This window comes from Ambystoma mexicanum, chromosome 2p (genome assembly GCF_040938575.1).
Source record: "Ambystoma mexicanum isolate Mex_15411 chromosome 2p, UKY_AmexF1_1, whole genome shotgun sequence".
NCBI lineage: Eukaryota > Metazoa > Chordata > Amphibia > Caudata > Ambystomatidae > Ambystoma > Ambystoma mexicanum.
The window spans coordinates 1256405289-1256429711 of NC_090923.1; the positions used below are offsets into that span (position 1 = coordinate 1256405289).

At 47.2% G+C, this 24423-nt stretch overlaps 1 protein-coding gene across 7 annotated transcripts in view; it reads right to left on the reverse strand.

Annotated features, from left to right (window-relative positions):
* Positions 1 to 24423, reverse strand: part of PTCD1 (pentatricopeptide repeat domain 1) — a 688818-nt gene that overhangs the window by 477993 nt on the left and 186402 nt on the right. For 3 of the 7 annotated variants that reach the window (XM_069645570.1, XM_069645569.1, XM_069645571.1), the window contains one exon: positions 4317 to 4457. The exons of the other annotated variants lie outside the window; for them this stretch is intronic. In XM_069645570.1, coding sequence (XP_069501671.1) covers positions 4317 to 4457 — 141 coding nt within the window. The remainder of the gene's footprint in view (positions 1 to 4316; positions 4458 to 24423) is intronic. 7 annotated transcript variants of the gene reach the window in all.

A 24423-nucleotide genomic window follows, 5' to 3' on the forward strand; every position in this document is an offset into this window, starting at 1 on the left:
GATGTAATTAGTCTCGAAGTTGGACATGAACAATATAGCAAGGCTTGGGGCAAATGTCGCGCCCATCGCTGTGCCTTTGGTCTGCATATAGAATTGTCCATCAAATTCAAAAAAGTTTTTGCATAAGGCTAAAGTCATGAGTTCCAGAATGAAATTGTGTGGTACTCTCTGTTGTTGATCATGATGAGTGAGTGTTTCATGTATACATTCAATGGCCTGGTCTTGGGGAATACTTGTATATAGGGATTTAATGTCCATAGTTACCAACCTTTGCATGAGAGGGTCAAAGGGGATTTTTTCAAAGACTTGGATGGCATGTATGGTGTCCCGTAAGTAAGTTGCTGTTTCAGTGCTTAAGGGTTTTAAAAAGACATCAATAAATTTGCACACAGGTTCCAGGACTGACCCGCAACCAGATACAATGGGTCTGCCTGGTGGGGTGACCACATTTTTGTGAATTTTGGGTAAGGCGTATATAGAGGGTGTTCTACCCTGGCTGGTGGTGAGGAACTGAAGTTCTTTATCACTAATCCATTGTCTGTCATAGGCAAATTGGGCCATGTCTGCTATCTCAGTTTTAATTTCACTTGTAGGAACTTTTTTTATTTTCGTGTAGCTCTCATGGTCTTGAAGCAATTGGTTAACCATTGTACAATACTGGTCATTAGTCATGATTACAATTCCTCTGCCCTTGTCTGCCGGTTTTATCACAATGTTTGGCATTTTAGAGAGCTCAACTAGTGCCCTCTGTTCGGTTTTTGACAAGTTGTGTTTGAGGTAAGGGGTTTCTCCTTGCATTTTTGTGTAGGGATCTGTCTGTCTCCCAAGATTTCCCTCTACGTAACTCAGAAGGCTGGGGGGACAGACAGATCCTTACACACTTCGCAACACTTACCCTTGGAACAGGTGGTGGAGGTCGCCAGGGGCATGGAGCAGACTACCAAATACATGAAGGGCATGAAATCAGAAAAACAAGGTAATGAGGTTGCAGCGTTGAAAGGGGAACAGGAAATGGAATGAAGGAAAGGAAATTAAATGCTATAGGTGTGGCAGTAATTGTCATATCTCATCTAACATCCTTTGCCCAGCAAAGAATGTAAATAGCCTGAAATGTTAAAGAAAGGGACATTTTGCAAGAGTATGTCGAGAGCAATCTACGGTTGAACCGATTGAAGCAGGAGGGAAGCGACCGGAGCAAGAGGAAAGCTCAGCAGGCGCATTTTCATCTCAACCAAAACACGTGCTAGAAGTGAGCGACATATCTAATCAAGGAAAAGGTCCGACTGATGTATTCTTGGTAAACGACAGAGTGGCGACCATGAAAGTGGACCCTGGACAATGATGTCGAGAGAAACGTATGAAAAATGTATGAATGGAAAAGTAGAAGCGTTAAGAGCACGAAACAGAACCGTATGCATACGGGAACGTGAAAAAACGAGGTACATAGCTGATCACATTTTTTTATGGATTTTACAGAAAATGTAAACTTAACCTGTGCAGTAGTGTTTAGGGGATGTGGTACGGGGTCCCTGCATTAGGAGACTGTTGACAACTGAAGAAAGACTACTAAGCTGTAAAATAGAATAACTATGTTAACAAACAACCATCTTTGCTGCTTGCAACATTTGTTTGTTTGCTTCTCTTGGCATGGCTGATGGTGGCAGTTTGCTCATGTGTCAGCGTTCAATGCATTCACAGTTAGAGCAAGAGGTAAACAGTACGACTCTGCTTGCATAGCTGCATACATTTGAAGAAGTACAAGTGCAGAGGTATAACTAAATACAGTACATCACATTCAGGGCATTGTAAGTAAATGAGGGACCAACACATGAGAGGAAGTGACTTACTGCAGTATTACTACTAATAGTACAGTCTCCAGTTGCTATGGACTCATCATACAGAATAACTAAAAAAAAAGCGTTTTCAGATCATGCTGGGAACTTTTAATGGTTGACCTGCAGCGAACATGCCATTGTAGAGGAGATTCTTTTTGTCCCTACGATTTGATTTGGCACTCTCAATTAGTACTTTCATAGTCTAAATGAGCTATTTAAGGTGACTGAGCAGTGTAAAGATTCCTAAGCCAAAGAGTAATGGTTTTGACTGCCTACAAATCGGACAGCTGCATGAATTCATAAAGGCACCTACCACCGTTCCTTTGGTTCTTAATGACAGGGGTGGTAAACCTGCTTTTAACTTGTAGTATTGGCTGTTGACTCCTTTAATGGCAGCTGAGACTTTAAGACAGAGGAAAATATTCGATTGCATATGGACAAGAAGATTTTCCTATTGTTGGATCCATTAACTGAATGAGCCAAGTAATACGTTCCAAGGCCTTCTTGATTCTTAGGTCCAGCTAGTAATATTGTTTTATCAATTGCATGGACTTGATGTTTGCATTGTTAAGACTACCAATTCTTTTCAGATATTATACAGTCATTCTTCTCTGAAGCATATCAGGACTCAAACCAGGAAATATTAGGATGCTACTTCAAAATTTAAAACAGGGGTGGGGGCTAGGAATCTCTCTACCAGCACGAACAGAGCCCAATGACCTGTTCTTGAGTGAATAACCCCTGGGAGAGACTCTACCAAGTGTTTAGCTCACTGTCCCTTTCACAGAGAAGACATTTCCCTGCATATCAGGCTTTGTCCCGCCCTGGGGCAGTCCAGCACCGAAATACTAGGCAATTCTCCTCTGAACAAGAGTACCAAAAGCAACCCCATACATGTGTTTCAGCCTTGTTAGGCATCATCAGTGAGGTGAAGCTGTGCCGCTCTAAGAACAGTGAGCAAGGGGTCCACGTCTGGATTGTCCTGGTAACTTAGGGTGCGACCCAAAGTAAATTTATGCAATACAGGGGGGGGGGTAGTCTGGGAATCGCTCTACCAGCACAAACACAGCCCAATGACCTGTTCTTGGGTGAATAACTCCTGGGAGAGACTCTACCAAGTATTTAGCTCACTGTCCCTTTCACAGAGAAGACATTTCCCTGCATATCAGGCTTTGTCATGCCCAGAGGCAGTCCAGCACCAAAATACTAGGCAATTCTCCTCTGAACAAGAGTACAAACAGCAACCCCATACATGTGTTTCAGCCTTGTTGGGCATCTGTGAAAAGAACAGTGAGCTAAAGACTTGGTTTAGACTCTCCCAGGGGCCATCCACCCAAGAACAAATCATTGGGCTGTGTTTGTGCTGGTAGAGAGTTTCCCAGAGCCCACCTCGGTTTTGCATACTTTAAAAATCTACTTTTACTACGTGGCCTTGCTCATTATGCTTTCTCTAGTCTCCACTTTCCTCAGTGTGACGATCACTGCTCTTCTGTCTCTCACCTTCCTATTTTGCTCTTCTAATCTGAACATCAGACACCAACAATGGTACTGTAAATACTCCTGTCCTTAGAACGAGTTAAGTATTGAACTGTCACTCCCCTCTGCCAGCCATCATCGAAGCTGCAGATTGAGTACCCATGGCTTTCTTTTGTCTTCAATCTGGAATACATGGGTAGTAGCAGATTGGCCTCAGAGTCTCAGCAACATTGCCCAGCAAAACCTGTAGACATGCCACCTTCCAAACTGGCCCTTATATCTGTGACAGGAAATGTGTAGAGGTCAGTCTTTTTGGCTGGCTTTTCTAACAATTCTAATGTGAGGCATCTCACTTTTTTAAAAATCCAAATGGCACCAAGTCTGTACAATGCAGCACTTCATCTGTAGCCAGATCTTCCCAGGACAGTTAATCCAGTGGCTGGCGGGGAGGAAATTACATTATTACATTGCTAATCAGGAAAGCAGACCGTTTTTTTATCCTCTGCCCAACAGTGTTAATGTTAAAGGACATTTGTACCGTGCACTATCACCACCGGAGTGGTCCCCTGGCGGTCTGGCGGCTCTGAAAAAGGGGAAACGGAGGGCGAGTTAGTGGGAGGAAGCTGGAAAAGTGCAAGAAAGCAGTGATGTGCTGTTGGAAGCCTCAGCCTGGTGGGTCCAGAATGCTTTTGTAATCTTCAATAATACTTTCTGACTCGGCGTGGACAGTAGTATTACACAATACACAGCTTTTGTTTGCTAAGAATTCCAACCAGCAATAAATAATGCCTACTGATATGGTGATTTTTTGTGTGTTTTTATTCTTAAGGTGGACACCTGCCTATGGCAACTTGGACAGATCCCAGCAACATGTGTCACAGAGGTTTTGGTTAGGAGGAGAGAGGCTATGTAACCATTTGTTAAAATCGTGAGCTGTCCGGCATCCTTATGACAGACGTGTACACCTTTTGTCAGAAAAGCCACTCATCTTGCGAATGTACGTACATCATTGTAGAGTCTGAAAGCCTTCTTTACATAACCCACACGTCCACAGGCCCCAATCAGCACTGTGTAATTTCCCTCCTCTGGCTGCAAGCGTTCTTCCTTAAACATTCGTGTCTCGAACATCTCCAAGGCCTCTGCAAGCTAAAGGGAAACAAGTTGGTTATTTGAATGAGAAGAACAATAGAAATACTACAAGCTGCTCAATGTAATGCTTAAGGATGGACAGTGCAAACATCATTTAGGTCTTCATTTAAAGCAACAGTGCTACCTGAAGCCCATAGTAAGCTACATGGAGCTGCATAGCCCAATTGAAGCTGTGCTAGTAATGGGTTAAGGGTGAGATTTAGCAAATTAATATCATGAGCTACTGTAGTGTGAAGAACCAGCTGTGAGAGTGTGGCTGAAAGCTAGGCCAGGGACATTTACTTTCAGGTACTGGAGAAAGCTAAGAGACAGGAGGGCCCCCCTGAGACTAGGAGCGGCCCAGACCAGGGGTAACGTCAGGCCCCAGGGTGTAGATCTTTAGTAGCAAGTCAGTCATAATGCGAGTCAGTCATAATGCTTTATTCCAACAAGTTCATTAAGCAAAACAAAACAAATAATACAGACAAATACAAAACTGGTCATAAAATATGGCAATCATAGGAAACGTAATAGTCTCCAAAATATAATTGATCATAGATGTGAGAAACCTGAAGGTGTCTCCCTTGCTAGTCCCCGGGGATCTGTCATCCAGGTGGCCAGGACACAGCCATCGCTATTGGATCCAGTTCCTGGAGGTGGACCAGTGAGGCAGGACCACCTGGATGGGGGTTCTCGGGCAGTGGAAGTGGGACACCGACGGGTGAGACGCAGTATCCCCCTTCTTCCAACACCTTTTATAATAATAATAATAATTGTGCATTTATATAGCGCTATGAACGCTCAGGTATCTGACCGCTGCTTATTATTACCCACGGTGTGTGGTGCTCATTTGTCGACCTCGGAAGGATGAAAGGCAGAGTTTGGCCCTGCCGGGATTCGAACTTGCATTAGCAAACTCTGCACGGATATCAAAGTGAGCGCTTTTCTCCATTTTACCACGCAGGAGACTCAAAAATACTACCACTCCCCACCCCTCTTCCAACACGAACAATTTCACATATCAAGAAATACAACAGACTAACACCAGAGGCGTTTAACCGACATGTCCCAACACAAGGGTCGGGCAAAATTAGGCAATTGATCAGAATCACACACACCTGATGGCCCTTTCCCTTCCCCACAGGGATAAAAGTTGGAGCATGAGAGCACAATAAGAACAAGGCAAACCGCACAACGAGACAGCTATCGTGTGCTGCAGCAGATGCCAACGGTACACAGAGCCCTCCTATGCTGAAAACCAGATGAGGGAGACGCGTACTACCATTCATCACAGCCGATGAGTCGAGGGGAGAACCGATAAGAAACCAAACTGTGGTAAACAAAAGTAGCAAATGGCTAATTAAGGAAAGAACATTTTTGATATATTGGGGGGGAAACCAGCGACACCGGCACCACCTGGATGCCTACTCAAGAGACTCTTGTGGATCTCCCCTTCAGGGTGAAACTACCGATACCCGGAGGCCTTGGGAGAACCACAAGGAAAAGGTCAACATAGTTATACGGTAGTCTTGCAAAATCCTCTTTACAGCCAAAAGTCTTTGACCGATACGTTAATGGAAAGCTAAAGGAAATAAATCCCACTCAGTAAGAAAGGAGAAGGATCTATATGTTTGACGAGAGTGAACCCGATAGAGTGACACCGACAGAAAGGGGCAAAGCTTGAAACCCTAAAAACATTGTGATGACAAGAATGAACCCGACAGAGGGAGGGCCGCAGTGCAATGTTTAAAAAGACATTAAGGCTCGTGAATGCAACAGGCGAAAGTGTTTTATGAAAAGCCATAGTGAACCCGACAGAGGGAGGAAAACATTCGCGAGGGGTCTGAGCCCGGAAGAGGGGGACGCAGGGGTGAAGAAACATCATCCAAAGTGAAATCAGGTCCTCGAAGGCAAGAGACTTTATGAAAAGGAACCATTGAAGGTCCTGAGAGCTGAGAACTTAACTGTCATCTCGTGCTGGGCAGGCCCGAGAGTGTGCTGTGCTCAGGAGTCTCACCTTGTCATGTGCTCAACACGTGGGGAAGGGAGACCCCGGCTACCACATCCTGACATATCATTAATGAACACTTCTTTCTTTTTTTGTGAACATTATTCCACACCTTTTTTATATCTAGTTGTAAGGTCTGGCAATAGGTTTTTGGTATAGGCCCTTTTATTTGACACAACACTAGGACTGTCTTATTTTTCATTTGATGGTTCTAGCTTGCTCCCATCTTAGATTTAGGTTTTTTTCCAACCTTCATCTACTGTTAATAAACACCCTTGAACTGTGATCACTTGTGTCTGTCTTTACAGTTGCCACGATGAGTTCCTTACATAGATTAGTAACATTTAACACTGAATATCAAAGGTTCAGAATAGAACCTAAGAGGTTATGGATTCTTCTTATCCTCGTTGCAGCTACCAGAAAATACTCCAAGGTCCAAGAGACATCAAACTCCTTTGCTTAACAGAAGAGGGCAATCCTACGTTAAGAACATTTTTTAAATCGTAACAAGGGATAAATAAACATCTTCCTTGGACGTGCGTAGTAAGTAAATCTTCCACAATACCAAAGTTACAATGACAACAATTTGGATACCATTTTACCATAATAGAAGCTAAAGGTAATTGATTAAAAGACAATTTTACGAATATAGTAATATACCTTCTAGCTAAAGACTTGACACCAGTGTTAAATATGTGGATGATACACCGTTTAAACAGCAGAAAAGGGAAAAAAAGCTTCGGACAGTAAGTTTAGTTTGTGTTGACTAACTAAAGACATCAATTTTCTTAGCATTTGCCTCTTTAAGCTAGATCCTTGGAGTTAGAGGAGATTGCACGACCATCAATAAAAAGATTTAATAAGCCTAAGGAATGCAGAGTATTGTTTACAACAGAGCGATTTAGAAGATTTAGCTTTATCTAATTATAAAATATCCATTAAGAACTCCTAAAATGGCCTTTTCGATTAGCCATATACTCAGACAAAAAGACTGGGGTGAGAACGCTTATGTGAGAACAGAATTATCTGCGTTTCAAAATACAGAAGCTCAATAGCAGTGGATACACTCAAACCCAGAGTGGACCTTTCAAAATTACACTCAATGAAATCTAGTAAGGAAATCAGGTTTAGGGTCCAAACTGCACTTGCATAGAGTCAAACCACAACTTTATACCTCAGAATAGCCAGAATCACACAGCCCCAACATATTGTTTTGCAAAGCACCCAATGCCTCCACAGGCTTGTATCATGCGTACATCTGTCTTTTGTATATGAGCATACAAATTATTATAGCTGTGGAATCTCACCCCTGAATGGTCAAAAAAAAATTACTTTATCAAGGAATGCGTTACAAATATGGAACCTAACGTTTTTTGTTTGTTCTCTGATGCACCATAATTTTTTATTTCTGGATATTCACCTTCATTTTCCTTTGGTTCATAACATTTCCATATTCCTGCAGCAAGGATTGTAGGGCAGTCTGGGTATGTCTCAACAGAACAAAATCATCTGCAGAGGTCCAGTATGTTCTAAATCTCCCGCCGGCCTTAGGGACATCAGATGATGTTGACAGAAGCACATAATCAAGACCATTTAGATAGCAGCTCAAAAGAAGTGGCAAAATCACACAGCTCTGCTTCACATGCTAAACAATAGAGAATTTCCCAGTTTCATCACCCAGTACGTGACAAAGGCCTCAATCCTAGTATGTAGTTGAACCAATAGATGTCATGCATGCCCTTGCACGGCCGTGCAGCCACTTACCTGGGTGGCACTTGTATCTGCACTGGTCAGATGGAGGCTGCAGGAGGACTGTGAACAACAGTGGCAATTGGCTCTTCATGAGGCAAAGTCGGCAGGGTCCCTCGGTCGCGGTCTCCTCTACGGCTGCTGCCATTGTTCTGTGGGGATGCAGGTGAGGGGGGCCAGAGTCTTGCGCCTGTGCTCCTCGTTGCCCAAGAGACGCATACAGAACCACAAAGCCTTGCTCCCATTTAAGCAGGGTACTTAAATCTGCCAGCAGGAGCAGTTTGGAGCGTCTTAACGCTCCTAGTCACCTGCCGGTCTGGAGTTACTTTCTCCTGTCTTGCTATTCCCTTCTCCTGAGCCTTCTTGTTACTCGCCCTAGTTCTGCGTGTCTCCTGGTTGCTGCATACGGTCCCCTCTTGTCCTGGGCAACTAGCCTTACCATACTCCTTCCTCTACTGCTAGTACTTTACTTCCCCTCTGCTGTGGGTTCTTTTCCTTGCTCCTGCCCCAGCTGTGGCCCTGTCCTCCTGCCTTGTGGTGACTCTGGCTTCCCCGTCTGTTCTTGCAGTGTCCCTGCTCCATGAAAATCAGGAACACCATAACGTGATGCAGGGAGTGGGCTCCCTGATACTACCATGTTTCTACAGTGGGGTCTGGCGGCTCCTTCTAGCATTCACAGTCTCTCCATCTCTCTGGACGACAGCACTGCTGGTACAACTTTGTGGGACAGAAGGTATGCGCAGATGGCAGGATGCCATGCTTGAACGATTAAGAAACCCAATCTCCAGTTCAGACATGGAGGCAGTACAAGACCTGAGACAAGAAGTTCAGGCTTTAAGGACAGACGTAGCCGCTCTTAAACAAGAACACAATGCATTAAGGGATGCCGTGACCAGAGGTGGGGCAGTGTCTATGACCGAAAGCACCATGGCACACGCCACATCCATGAAATATGGAGACCCATACCGGCTTGCAGAATATGGCAAACACTACAGTTCCTCTTCCATCCTGTACACTTTTCGTAAGACAAGGCCAAGATAGGATTTATCCTAAGCAATATTATGGGTAACGCTTCAGGCTTGGGCAACATCATAAGTCTCAGCTAACAGCCCTATCTAAAGCAACTTCCAGGACTTTGAGAAGGCTTTTATGGTGTTTTTCCAGTCTCCCAATTTGGCGGCCAGTGCTCAGAACCACCTGGTTAAGATTAAACAAGCCCATCAGGATATCAACACCTACATCAGCAGATTTCGTCTGCTTCCACCCAATGCTTTATGGCCAGAAATAACACAACGTACTCTTTTTCGACAACGGTTGGGGAAGAGTATAAAGACGAGTTGGTGCACGCCCCGGAATCAGATACCCTCCAGGCCCAGATTGATCAAATGATCCACATCGATCAGCAGCTGACGGAATGTCGTGGTGGAGGAAGATAGCCGGATCTCTTATTTCACCAATGCGATCATTAACCCCTTCACTCCCCGGTGCCACGTCACGAGACACCACCAAAGAACCTATGCAGTTGGGAGCTGTACGTGGGCACGTACCCGAAGCAGAGAAACAAAGGAGACGACAGCAAAGGTTATCTTTGTATTGCAGTGGAGCTGGACATTACTTAGGGAACTGTCCCCTCCTGACTCCCAAGCCACAGGACAACTGATGGGCTTGTTGACGGACCAGAATGAAGTCAACAAGCCTTTCTGCAGAAAGAAATCATTCCCATCAACCCTTTGTCCTGCCCTCTCACTTGTCTGCTCAGCCTGCTTATATTCTCCACTGTCTCCAAGTACTACAGAACACCGCTGCAAGTGTGCTAACAGGCATTTCTGTTTGGGACCATTCATCTTCTGTGTTGCGCCGCCTTCATTGGCTTTCTGTTGGGCATTGCATTTAGTTTAAGTCCCTCTGCATTGTACATCAGGCCTTCCATGGGTGCTGAGTTTCTGCACAAGAAGTTCTGTCGCTATATGCCCACCAGAGCGCTCTGCCCTGACTTTTTGATCCAGGTCCCTAGGTTTCATCGGACTAGGTTGGGTGGCCGTGCCTTTTCTGTGGCTGCCGGAGCTTTCTTCGCGCCACCAATAAGCATCTGCTTTTTCACCACCATTATAAATACTGCTTGTTCTGAAGTGTTCTTTGCTAGCCTTCACCGTTAGTCTCCTCCGCAGCGCCATGATGCCTTTGTGTGCGTTTTATAAATGTAAAAATACATTTTAAAAAATAGGTTCAAATCAATCATTCATAAAAAATGGAGAACACTTACTTGTGGTACATGAGTATCTATTTTAAAAATGTCCTGCCTTTGCATATAGTACTAATTTGAGAGACCAATTAGTTAACACTGGGCCCATCAAAAAGCATACTCAGCAGTGCAAGAGAACAGGTACTTACCCTTGTATGCACTACTGCAACTGCAGCTTTACCACCAGGGGGAACATTGTATACCACCCAAGTTCTGGCCAAAAGATTAGATTACGAGACTTTGCAACCTGCGATACTAATAATGTGATCTATACTATCTGATACCCTTGTGGGAAATATGTTGGACAGTCCACCAGACAACGCAAATTACGTGAGCATCACTCAATTATCTGGACCAGGGACACCAATTCAGTAGTGGCACGTCACTGGATGGAAAATCAGCAGGACATCTTTCAAATTCGGTTTCAAGTTGTTGAGATGGTGAAAACGTATGGATCACAAAGTAACCACCAATCGGATGAATGAGGAATGTCATTTTTCATGCTACTTATGAGAATATGCAGCTAGATGGACTATTTGCCTGGGAGATTGGTTTAAAAGAGGTTAATTCATGTGAACAGCTAGATGCAATAACGCCTTAAATACCTAGATGAACAATTGGCCTATGAGGATGGTTGCAAATAGGTTTATTATTGTGATCATTTAGGTATGATTTGTAGTATTATCGCAAAACACCTACTAATGATACAAATGTGGAGTGGCACTCCACCTGAGACATATAGGAGTTTTGGGTGAGATTGTATAGGTCAGTGCATATAATGGATTTGTGATACCTACTAAGATGGCACACAATATACGTGACAAATTGTGGGGTGGTGCTCCACTTATTAAAGGAATGGTTCGGTAAAAATGTGTTATTGCACCTACGGGTCAGCCATGTGTTTTTAAGCCTAAGTCGCTCGATTTTAGAAAAATTTCCTATGGACTTTACCCGAGTTTTCGTCCATTAAACGCACGTGAAAACAGGCATCAGGGAGCTGCCATTTTGTGATAATCCTATCATTTCCCCCATCGCCCTGGCTGACCTGCTTTTGCGGCACTAAATCATATCCCCCGCCCCTGAGCCTGTCATCAGCAGATGCGTACCGCCCATTTAACAACGCCAAAGCATGTCTCGTGTCAACATTCGCTGCGCTTCAGCTAATGACGCCCCTTTCCTCAATAAGTATAAACAGACCGTTTCACAACACACAGCAGCAGATTTTCGATTCCATTCCTCTCTCTGTGTTACTTTGAGTATTCTGTGACTCGTTTCTGTGCTCTGGTCAGCTACCTTTGTTGCTTGTAGCCCGTGTGAACAGATACCAGTACCACCGCTAAAAATTATTTTAGTTCGTTTAACACACAATGGCTACAATAATGCCCTACATGTACGAGCCAGAGTATACCGAGGAGGAACTACTGGAAAGGGAAACACGCGAAAACGATGGGGCTTCGGACGGCAGTTGGGAGGACGATTCAACAGCTGAAGAGCCTCGACCTAGTCGCATGGAAGGTGTTTCCACCTGGTGCACATGCAATCGGTGCGAGCGAATGCCAACTGAGGACGAGAACTGCTGCTGCTGTGAAAACTCGGGATGTGTGGCCTACATTTCGGAAGGCGAGCCACGACCGCAATGCATCACCGAGCTGCCAGACTTCAGGGCAGCCTGCCTCACACGGTCCGTGTTGAGGATAATGATGGTGCTTATGCACGAACTTCGCGCAACTGTTCGTCCTCGTAATCCGAGTAACGAGTAAGTATACTCTGCTTGTCATGCCACTCCCATTTCATGGTCTTCTACTATATCCAAAATTACATATACATATCATTGTAACGCATGAAAGTCATTCAATAGTGTGCAGTGTCTAGATAGCATTTGTCCGAGCAGAATGCCATTAGTTACAAGAATTGTCATTGACAACAAACGTTTAATAAACTTATCTTGGTCATTTAAAAACAGTTTGTATCATTCTTTTTCACAGGTGGTACCGGCTGGTGGCCTATCGTTCCTTTACATGGTGGCTTCACGGGAGGCTTGGACACCGCGTTCGAAGAGTAATACCAGCCTGTGCCGTTCGTGCCAGAAGAGAAACGTTCCCAAGTGACAGCGGTCAGGGGATTTTCTCTCGCTGTGCTGCAACCTGACCTGTACAATGTGTAAAGTCTTGTATTTTTGTGTCATCAAAATAAGATACAAAATAAAACACCACATATATTTTAACAACGGTTGTTTCGATTTTTTAAATGAATCAAGTGTGTCTCCATTCAAGGATGGATGTCAGACATCTGTGCTCCGAATGAGTGAAGCAGGGTGGTCACTATCTAAGAGAACATAATATATTCTCAATAAAGCATGCACTAAACAACACTTGTTCAAAGTCTTTCAGTCGGTTATGTCTCTATAAAAGTCACACATATCTATACTATAAATCAACATTGGATTATACAGGCCTTAGGTTAAGGGTCTTGACCACTATAATACACTGTTTGAAGTGTGGGTCTGTGCTCACAAGAATCTCCGGTATGCGGCATTTGTCATTGATTGGCAACGATATACTGCAGTAGGGGTCTAATGTTAGTTGGGGATCTGCGCATGAAGAGAATACCTTGCAGGTACACAGGGTCAGAACGGCAGTAAGTTTCCACTGGCGAGGGTGCGTAGGCAAGGACACGTTTGTGGAGATGAACGAGCTATGTGCTTAGTTCAGGCTGGTTCACATGCAGGACAGTGATCTCAGAGGAAGAGTGATGTGTTACATTTATTAGCTGTTGCAAATACCTCTGGAGTTATCCAGTCAGAGTGGGAACGAGGGTGGGGGCCATGTGCTCTGCGCAGTGAGGCCTGGTAACCAAGATGGAGTGGAAAGGGGGTACAAAAATGGATGCCCCCTGTCCTGCTCAGTGGTCCCATCTACACGAATGTCAACCAAAGTTAACATCACATAAGGGCAAGGGGCGAACCCACTACTGGAGGCACTTGGTCCGAGTTTCTACTGAGAAGTAAAGGATGAGAGGGGCCTGATGGCCCCTCGCTCCCACACACTTGCCTGCCTGCCCACCGGTCCATCCATCCCACCCCCCTCTATCAAAGGCGGTTCGCGCCCGGGGATGAGCGCTGGCATGAGGGGCTCTCACGGGCGCAAACGGCCAAGGTGCCAAACAGCATGTACACTTCAAAAGGTATCCCACGCCCAGGGGCCATCGCTCACATGGCCTCCTCAGACCCTGTGTCTCCAGGCAGGCCTCCCCTGAGGCAGGCCGCCCCCCTGCAAACCACATAATACCACGACATACACACATCATTCATTCACAAACACACCCCTGTTTCTAATACTTTATAAACCACTTGATATGTCTCATGAGAACATATTTGTGCTTTGCAAGTCAACTCCTGAACCTTCTACCTGAGAAGCACTGAGATATATGCTAATCTGCTCGTCGTCGTGCTATCTGTGACCGCTTCGAGCAAACTCGTCAGTGTGCTACCTGTGGCCATCTACCTGTTCTCCTGCAACATACTGCTCGGCCTGCTGAATCCAACTGTTTGTTTGTCAAGGTAAGGCCATGTATCCTAGTCATATTTCGGTCATTTTTACATTTCTATCTATTTGCGATTACAGTACCCAATAGTGCTATGGTCATTGGTCTCATTGCTATTGACTTGAGTTTCAATTGTTATGCTATCAATAGATCTATTTATTTTCATCTGTGTCAATTGTCATCGAATTGAATCCTTCGGGAGTCCAGTCTATAATGTAAGCATGTTTCCTTTTCATGCAAGACAGAACATCCAAGGGATGAGTCACATGTTCAGAGTTTAGTCACATCATTTAAAAAATGTCTAACTTATGCAAATACTAAGCCGCACATGATGAACTGGTATAGTTCCGGCGACCAAACCAAACCTTGCATTGAACATGGTATGGTTCATTTACTTTATGACATTTTTATTCATCAAGGTTTTATAATAATCTTGATATTTACTTTTCAGAATTTTCAACAATGCCTGACTGTTCGATTAGCGGTTGCCCTTCGAAGACCCATGCTAAATCTGAAGGCACTACAATGCATGTATTCCCGAAAACTGTTGATCGAATAAGAGAATGGGTCAGACATTGCGGATATCCACTTGATGAGATTGAAAGAAGAGTCCAAGAATTATCACAGGACAAGAGAGGTGATAAGATACCGCATCTGCAGCCGGCACTTTTCCTCGAACATGTACGCCACATCTTGAGTAACAAAGAAGAATAAACGGCGAACGACACGAAAATTGCTCGCAAACGCTATTCCCACTCTATTCGTCCACATTCCACCACTGGTGAGTCAAGTGTCCGTTTTTAGCTTTAGGCCTTGCTGTAGTGTGTAGGTAGCCGAATGGATTAATTGATATTTTAGGTGTTGTTTCCAATTTGTAATACTTTCGACATTGATATGAGTGTATAATTTTTAGAATTATGACATTTATCAATAAATTATTTTTAGATTTCATAACCCACAAACGAAATCTATATATGGGCACAGGGAACTGTGCTATATTGCGCATTTTCAATAGCATTACTCAAGTATTCTGTCTCCTTACATGGCAATTTTAAATATTGGCATTTCATTATCAAACAATAATTTACCTTTACAACTGCTCGACTATCCCTTGAACCTGAAGCAACAACATTCTACTTCTGTGACGTGCTTGCAGTTAACAACCACTGCTAGCGCGTATCAGGTAATCTTACTTGGCTATTCCGCTACAGACTTGTTTTATGCATGTCAAGTAATAGTTTTTATGTATCGTGTGATTATTTTACCAATTGTTTGGTTAGTACTTTCCAATTGATATACACCTTAGTTGTCATCCCCTGGTGTTTGTTTTCAGTTATAATTAGTGTTATCCATACTAATGCAAGTACTGTCTTTCAGGGAGATGCTGAAGCGTCCACCACATTGACAACAGCTCTAGATGTTCTTCAGCAGCACGAGGTATGGATACTGACAGCTCCATCGACCGTGATCATCAGGACTGGAACACTTGTCGTTTGTTCTACACCATGTTTCATTCGTGGTTAGCCATTGATATGTACCTGTGCAGACGACCCCAAGTGTGTGTTATGTTTTCAATATTGTAATCCTTACTAATGCAAATACTATGTTTCAGGCAGTTGTTGAAGCGTCAACACCCGCACTTGATGCGGAGCCTGCCAATCAAGTAATTCCAGGTGAAGTGGAAGCGGGACCATGCAGATACGAATCGGCGCAACAGCTTTCGGAAGTGCGCACTTCATTTACAACATCTCTAGATGTTCTTCAGCAGCACGAGGTATGGATACCGACAGCTCCATCGAGCGTGATCATATAACGTGATTCCATTTGCTATACTTTCTTCCCTATTAACGCAAGTACTGTGTTTCAGGGAGATAATGGAGCTTCCACTACAATCACAACATCCCATTTAGATTATGCAGATGTAAAGAAATCGGACAACTAAGTCGATTAAATCTGATCATATTTAAATATTCCTTGATTCTTTTAGACAAAGCATCATTTGTGGTTATCTCTTTAGATGTACCTGTGCCGTCGACCGCAAGTGTGTGTATGTTTACAATATTGAAAACCATTCTAACGCAAGTACTGTGTTTCAGGGAGTTGCTGATGCATCCTCTTCAATACAATCATTCGTGGCAGTCCATGCAGAGCCAGAGGTATGGATACTGACAGCTCCATCGAACTAGGTCATCAGAGCTCGAATACTTGTCGTTTGATTGTTCCACACAATGTTTAAATCCTGTTTGGCTATTGAGATGTACCTGTGTGTTCGTCCTCACGTGTGTTTAATGCTAACAATATTTTGATACACAGTAATGAAAGTACTATGTTTCAGGGAGTCGATGGAGCCTCATTCCGTGCTGTCTATGCGGATACAGAAAATATAGTCGTTGCAGCGCAACAGGAAGGGAAGAGATGCGGAAACGAATCGGAGCTACAGCGTGCAGATGTTGAAGGTCGAGTCAAAAAAGTTGCAAAGAAAAGAAACAAAAATAAGGTTAGTTACAAACAGTTCATAACTTTAGAAAATTCTTTGTGCTAGGGACTATTTTATGTTTTTTTCCAGTCAATTGTACTATACTTTATCTTGTGTTTAAACTGAACATCATTTTTCCAATCTGTCCTGTAGTTACCCGTGGGTCTACGAACTATACATACACAGACAGTGAAGCGAATGAGAGATGTTGCTTGCCAGACCATTTACACTATGGAGGAACTATTAATTCAGACGCCGCGTGTTGAGACTCGAGATGCTCATGTCCAATGTCCAGAACATGAAATGAATGTGTCTGGAGAATCCAGCAAAGTTGTATTGGACCATTGCTACAGGGCGATCGCACCACCACAACAACATACTGGATGTATTGAAGATAGCTCTGAAGTAGTCGCAGATCAATTCACACAATCTACACCCGCCAAAAAATTGCCGCTAAAAAAGCCGTCGACATTGTTGTGTTCTCCCATCAATGTTGAAGTAGCAGATGTTGAAATGACAGAGAATGAACCAGCAGCAGCATTCACCGACGCATCAGAACTTGATAGCAGCGATATTTCTTTCAAATGTGGTGATATGGCCTCAACATCACAGGCCGAAACAACTTTGACGCCGGATGACAGTCTAATGAAAGAGGGCAAATACATAGTATTCGACAGTTGTTTGATGAATATTATAAGTATGCTGAAATGTGGGCATTCCGTTAGAGGGAAAGTATGTGGGAAGCCATTGATTCATGTCACTCGTCAAAAAAAAAAAGGCAGTAACGTCAAAATAAATGCCGCCTGTAGATTAAGGAACAAGTTACTTACCTGTAACTGTTGTTCTCCAGCATGGGTCTGGCATGGATTCACATGCTCATGAATATTCCCCGTCAGGCTGGAAATCCTCGGTAAAGAAAAAATCATTATCAGTTTCGTTTCTGATCTGTCTTTCTTAGTAGTAACCAATCACTGATCTCTGGGTCATACTGCTCCCAGCCAATGACTGCCCTCTCCCTAAGCCCTGCCCCTGGCAGCCATCCTCAGATTTGGTAGCACGCCAAGTGGCAGTATGACCAAGTGAAGAGCCGCAGAGGGGTAGGTGGGAGGGTTCGCATGTGAATCCATGCCAGACCCATGCTGGAGAACAACAGTTACAGGTAAATAACTTGTTCCTTCTCCAGCATGGGGTCTGGCATGGATTCACATGCTCATGAATAAAAGAATACATAGCAGTATACACATGCACAACCACGGGAGGTGGCAACAGGCTCGAAATTAAGCTATACAACAACTCAACATTAAGCATCTCTTACCTCCTCACCACGCTCACCTTAAGCGAAAAGGTTGCGCAGCACTGCTTGGCCGACCCTGGACTCCTCCCTGGAGTCCCGATCGACGCAGTAGAATCTTGTGAAGGTGTGCGTCGACCTCCACGTAGCAGCCCTGCAGATGTCCAGCAGGGGCACACCAGACAGGAACGCCTTGGTAGCAGCGATCGCTCTGGTCGAATGGGCTCTCGGACAGCCGGGCAGCGGTCGGTTTGCCAACCGGTGACAATGCATGATGCAGCCGGAGAGCCATCTGGAAATTGAAGTCTTCGAGAGAGCCTTCCCTTGATTCACAGACCCAAAGTTCACAAATAGTTGTGACGTCTTCCGAAAACTCTTTGTGCGGACCACGCAGAACTTCAGCGCTCTAGCTACATCCAGCGAGTGCAAAGTCCTCTTGGCCGGCGTCGAAGGCGACGGGAAGAAAACTGGTAACACCAAGGGCTCGTTGAGGTGGAAGTCCGACGGCACCTTGGGCATGAAGGAGGAGTGTGTCCTCAGCACCACCCTCGTGTCATGAAAAGTCAAGTACGGAGGCTTGCAAGATAGGGCCTGAATCTCTCCCACTCGTCGTGCAGAGGTGATGGCCACGAGGAACGCTGTCTTCCATGACAGGAACTTCAAAGGCGCCGAATGCATAGGCTTGAATGGGGCTCCCACGAGCCTGGTCAGCACCACATTAAGCTCCCATTCCGGGGCAGGAGCCTTCACCGGCGGGAATGATCGGAAAAGTCCTTTCATAAATTCCTTTACCAGGCGATGAGACCACAAGGACGCCAGTCCCGTAGTCCTGGTATATCGGGAGATGGCAGCCAGATGTATTTTTATGGAGGCGTGAGCCAGTCCAGCTTTGGCCAGCGACAGTAGGTACAGCAGCACCTGAGGGGCCGTAATCCGCAGACGGTTAATCTTCTGTGCACGGCACCAGACAGAGAACCTCTTCCATTTATGACCGTAACACTTGAGAGTTGAGGACGCCCTGGCCTTTGCAAGAACCTCTCTGCAATCAGCTGGGATATCGTACCCTCCAAACTCTAGTGCTGCAGGAGCCAGGCCTGCAAGTTCTGCGACTGTGGGTCGTGGTGTAGAATGGCGCCTCCTTCTCTGGAGAGAAGATCCGCGTCCGCCGGCAGCCTGACTGGCGGGGACGTTGACAAGTCCAGAAGGTCCGGGAACCAGACTTGCCTCAGCCACGCCGGTGCAACGAGGATCATCCTGCACCTGGACTTCTTGAGCTGGCTGATGAGGCGGAGCAGCAACGGCAATGGAGGGAACGTGTATAGAAACAGGCCGTCCCAAGGGAACGAGAAAGCATCGCCCATGCTCCTCGGCTGTGGGAACCTGCTGGCGAACCTCTGGCACTTGGAGTTCGTGCCGTTGTGAACAGGTCGATCTGGGGGTTTGCCCCATCGTCGGAAGAGTCAATCCACTTGATCCTGGCGCAGTTCCCACTCGTGGCACGAGCGCAGCTCCCTGCTGAGTGAGTCGGCGATGGTGTTTTTTATTCCTGCCAGGTGGAAGGGAACCAGAAACATCCCCTGGGCGACGGGCCAATGCCACAGATCCTGCGCCTCCTTGGATAGGGCTGGGGATCTGGTGCCCCCCTGCTTCCGTATGTAGAACATCGTGGTGGTGTTGTTGGTGAAGACCCTCACCATTTTGTCCTTGAGGGACGGGAGGAACGACTTGAGCGCCCAGAACACTGCACAGAGATCCAAGATGTTGATGTGAAGAGACCTCTCCTCCGGGAGCCAAAGGCCTCTTGCGTGGAGATCGCCGGTGTGGGCCCCCCAACCCTCCAGAGAGGCTTCCGTAGTCACCGTCTCCTGAAACGCTGGGGTTTGAAAGTCCGTGCCCGTCGTGTGGTGAGCCCGGGTGCCCCACCATAGGATCGCCCGACGGAACTCCTCGTCGAGGGGGATCCTGTCCTCGAAGCAGCCCCTCGCCTGAAACCAGCGGGCGTCGAGAACTCCTGTAGAAGTCTGCAAAGGGGTACAAGATAGATGCATGAGGACATCATCCCGACAAGGGACTTGATGGACCTCACCCTGGCCACGTCCGTGGCTAACAGGCACCGTACCTTGCCCAGGATGGTCTTGGTCCTCTCCTCTGAAGGGGAGGCCAATTGCTCCACTGTATCGAGCTTCGCCCCCAAAAACAGTGCTACTTGCGATGGAACCAGGTGGGATTTGAGGTAGTTGATGGAGAACCCCAGCTCCGTGAGCAACCGGACGGTCCTCGCCGTATGATCGACGGCGAGTTCCCTTGACCTTGCCCGGATTAGCCAGTCTTCCAGGTAGGGGTAGACGGGGATCCCCTGCAGGCGCAGCCGCGCCTCCACTGGTGCCAGGCACTTGGTGAAAACCCTGGGTGCCGATTTTAATCCGAACGGTAGGGCTCTGAATTGGTAGTGGCGTCCTTGAACCACGAACCTGAGGAACTTCCTGTGCCTTTTTAGAATGGGGATGTGGAAGTAAGCATCCTCCAGGTCCAACGACGATAGGAAGTCGCCTTCATCCAGCTGTCCCAGCACGTGCTGGAGGGTGACCATCCTGAATTTCTGTGCCTTGATGTATTTGTTTAACCGACGCAGGTTTAGGATGGGGCACCAACCGCCTGTCTTCTTTCTGACGAGGAAGTACCTTGAGTACACTCCAGAGCCCCGGAGCCTCCTGGGGACGAGCTCGATGGCACCTTTCTTGAGCATCGCCTTTACTTCCAACAGCAGTTGAGGGACGTGTTTCTCCTTCCTGGCCATGGGAGGAATGCGAGGGCACTTCTTTTGGAATTCCAGCGAGTGCCCGTTGGCCACGGTGTCCAGCACCCAACGGTCGGTGGAGATGGGCTCCCACACGCTGACAAACTTCGTCAGCCGGCCTCCCACCGGGGTGCATTGGTGGGGACCCGACGGCACGGCCGGGTCAGTCTTGTTTGGAGGAGGCCTTGCCGCCTTGGCCTCCTTGACGACGACGGCGGGATCCCCCTTGCTTGCCGCAACGTCTGTAGGCCTCCTGGGAAGAGGAGCGGGCCGCCTGGCGGTAAGCGGAGGAGCCACCTCTGGATCCTTTGGAGGCACCCCGTCTGCCTCCGGGGCTCCGAAAGGGCCGTCGCTGCTGAAGCACCCCAAGGGCCCAGGCCGTCTCCGAATCGGTCTTGATGGCCTGTAGAGACTCATCCACCACCTTACCAAAGAGGTTGTTGCCGTTGAACGGCATGTCCAACACTCTGGTCTGGACGTCCTGGCGAAAGTCTGTCGCCTTGAGCCATCCCCGTCATCGGAGGCAAACTCTGTTGGCCACCATTATGGCGTGATCCGACGCCACCTCGCCCTCCTGCAGAATTTCTAGGACCTCTGCCCTTTTGTCATCAAGCAGGAAATCTAGCAGGGGAGCTATCTTGAACCAGAGCTCCCTGTCGTAGCGGGCCACGATCGCTAAGGCATTGGCCGCCTTAATCGTCGTCGCCGCCGACGAGAGGACTCGTCATCCCATAGAGTCCAACTTCTTGCCCTCGCTGTCTGGCGGGGAAGTGGAAGTTGAAGCCGCCGTGCCCGCTGCCGCCTTCTTAGCTGCTGCCGAGACGACCGAGTCCGGCGTGGTCTGGGCCCTGAGGCACAAGGGGGAGGCATCGGGGACTCGGTACTTCTTGTCGTACCTGTCCCTCTTGGCGGGTGTTGTGGCAGGGTTCTTGAGGACAGCAAGCCCCTCGTCCCAGATGTCGTTGAGTAAAGGCACAGCGAGGACCGTCTTCCTCTTAGCCTCTCGTCGTTGGTACAGAAACCCCTCCTTTTTCTGTTCTTCAGGGCAGAGCTTGAAGAGCTCGGATGCCCTGGTTATCATGGCGTGGAAAGAGCCAACCTCGTCGGCTGGGGACGCCCGCGGGGGAGGTGGGGATGTGGGGTGACGACGGGGTGTCTGCTGTGTCATCGCCACAGTCATCGTCCGTCTACGTCGCCGTATCCGTCGCCGTATCCTCTCCCGGCGAGGGGAATGAGGGGTCCACCGGTCTCGCAGGCACGAAGGGCAGAGCGGGTGGACTCTTCACCGCTTGTTCGGAGGGCTTCCCGACGGGCCTGGTTCTGCGTGGTAATCTCATCCTTATCTCGGTACATAAGGATTGGATTGCCAACAAAATGGCCGGCGAGCTATCCTGGGGCTCGGGCAATGGCTGCGATGGACGGAATGGCCGCTCCATTGGATTGGACCCCGTTTGTCGTCGCTATCTTCGATCATGTCAGCAGGGACCGTCCCCTGGGATCGAACCTTCTCGAACCTCTCGTTGAGGTTTCTGAACCTCTCGTTGAGGCCTATGGACCTTTCGTTGAGGCCCTTCTCGGTCTCCACCAGTTCCTCCTCAGAGGCTGATTCCGAGTCTGTAATGGCCACTGCCCCCCCCTTCTTTTCAGCCGGGGGCTTCACAGGGGTTTTAGCGATGGGCTGGAAAGAGGATTCCCTCCGCGGCGGGCAGGGATACTCTGGGCCCAGAGGCCGTTTCCATTGGCGTAGTCTCAGCCGGCTCCGCCAGGGTCGCAGCGACCACTTCGGTAGAGGTCTTAGCCGGGTGGATCAGAGCCCTCACCACCTTAGGTGCGTCCTGGGCCTTCGCCTTGGGGGGAGGGTCAGCGCCCCGCTCCAGCGGCCTACCCTGGTTCTCTGACTTCCTCTTCCCCGAACCAGAGCGCTGGCTCGTGGTCGAACGTGCCGGGGAAGCAGCGCCCTGCTTGGCAACCGAAGAGCCCGACCTTTCGGCGCTCCCGGAGCCCACGGACTCGCGGTGCTTAACCTTCTGTTGGGCCCCCGTCGCCAGGGCGCCCTCAAAGGACTTAGAAGCCCGCTCAGACTTCTTCTTTCCCTTCTCACTTGCTGTGCCCTTCTCCAGCCAGGTGGCGACGCGGGAACGACGATCTTGTTTGGTCCGTTCCGAAAGGTTCTTGCAGAACGCACAGTCCTTCTCCACATGCGTCTTGTCCCCATGGAGGCAGTAGAGGCATCGCGAATGCTCGTCCTCCTTAAAAACGTTATATAATCCGCATCCAGGGCAGTTCCTAAACAGCTTGGATCCGGGCGTCGAGCTCCCCTTGTCCTGGGCCATGTCTGTTGAGGTAGGCCGCAGATCTTCCGGAATCCTCCAAGAAGTGTAAACTCGACGAAAACTTCACCCTTGAGGGGCGTAGAAGAATTCCGAAACGGGTCCCTGTTATCGGAAGTAGAAACGGTGGAGCTTGAGGCTCGATTAAACCGAAAAAATTAGAAATTCTCCCGAAAAAACGTGAAAACGCAGTAAAAAACTCGAGAGCTAAACACGAGGACTCCCAACACTTGAGCGTGCGGTAAAAATCTGAGGATGGCTGCCAGGGGCTGGGCTTAGGGAGAGGGCAGTCATTGGCTGGGGGCAGTATGACCCAGAGATCAGTGATTGGTTACTACTAAGAAAGACAGATCAGAAACTAAACTGATACTGACTTTTTCTTTACCGAGGATTCCCAGCCTGACGACGGGGAATATTCATGAGCATGTGAATCCATGCCAGACCCCATGCTGGAGAAATCATACGTTCTCATGGTCTGCACAACCAATGCTGGGGAACTGCCAGCAGGCAATCTACTGTGTGCAGCTGCATCACTTTTCAGTGGGTCCAGTTTTAGAAAGTTAGAGTCTTTCTTTCAGTTTGTGGGACTCCATTTCATTTAAAAAACGCAGTACTACAAATACCAACATGATTATCTGTTTCCGGCCATTAGTGATGCTTGGAAAATTGAACAATTGTCTATGGCAAGTACATTCGAAGGCAAACGATTCAGGCTAGCCGGCGAGGGACAGTGCGACAGCCCTGGATTTTCTGCCAAGTACTGCACCTACCACTTTCAGGACATGGATAGTAAGAAAATTGTGAGTTCGGTAGTCGTGCAGGTAACCCAATGCACATCCTCAGTGGCCATGGAGAAACTAGGATTTATAAAATCAGTGGAATATCTACAATCGAGGGGAATGCACATCGACCTCATAGCCACGGACAGACACGTTTCAATTGCCAAGACAATGAGAGAGCAGTTCCCACATATTAAACATCAATTTGACGTATGGCATCTTGCTAAATCAATCAATAAGAAAATCTCGGCTGCAGGGAAAGAAAAAAGGTTTGGAAAGTATTTCAGAGTGGTCCCAGTCTATCAGCAACCATCTTTGGTGGAGCTCCAAAACTTGTGAAGGGTCAGTGGAAATACTACTTGAAAAATGGCGGTCACTGATGCACCACTGTACCAACGTGCACCGCTGGTCAGAAAACCTACATTTCCACCAATGTGAACATGGCCCTTTGTCCCCAGTGGAGGCACGGAAGAAGAAGTGGTTGATTCCATCTTCACCGACACACAAAGCTATTGAGAAGATTGTTTTCGATAAAACTTTATCAAGAGATTTGAGGGGACTGACAGAATTCTGTCACACAGGCGGTTTGGAGGTGTTCCACAATATGTGCCTAAAGTACAGGCCAAAGCGCTTGCATTTCAGCATACAGGGCATGAGACATAGGACTCTACTTGCCGTCTTGGCCCATAACGAGAATCTCGGCCGTGAACAATCTAGGACTACGGGTAATGTAAGGATGCCTCGCTACACTAAGGCCTTTTCAAAAAGA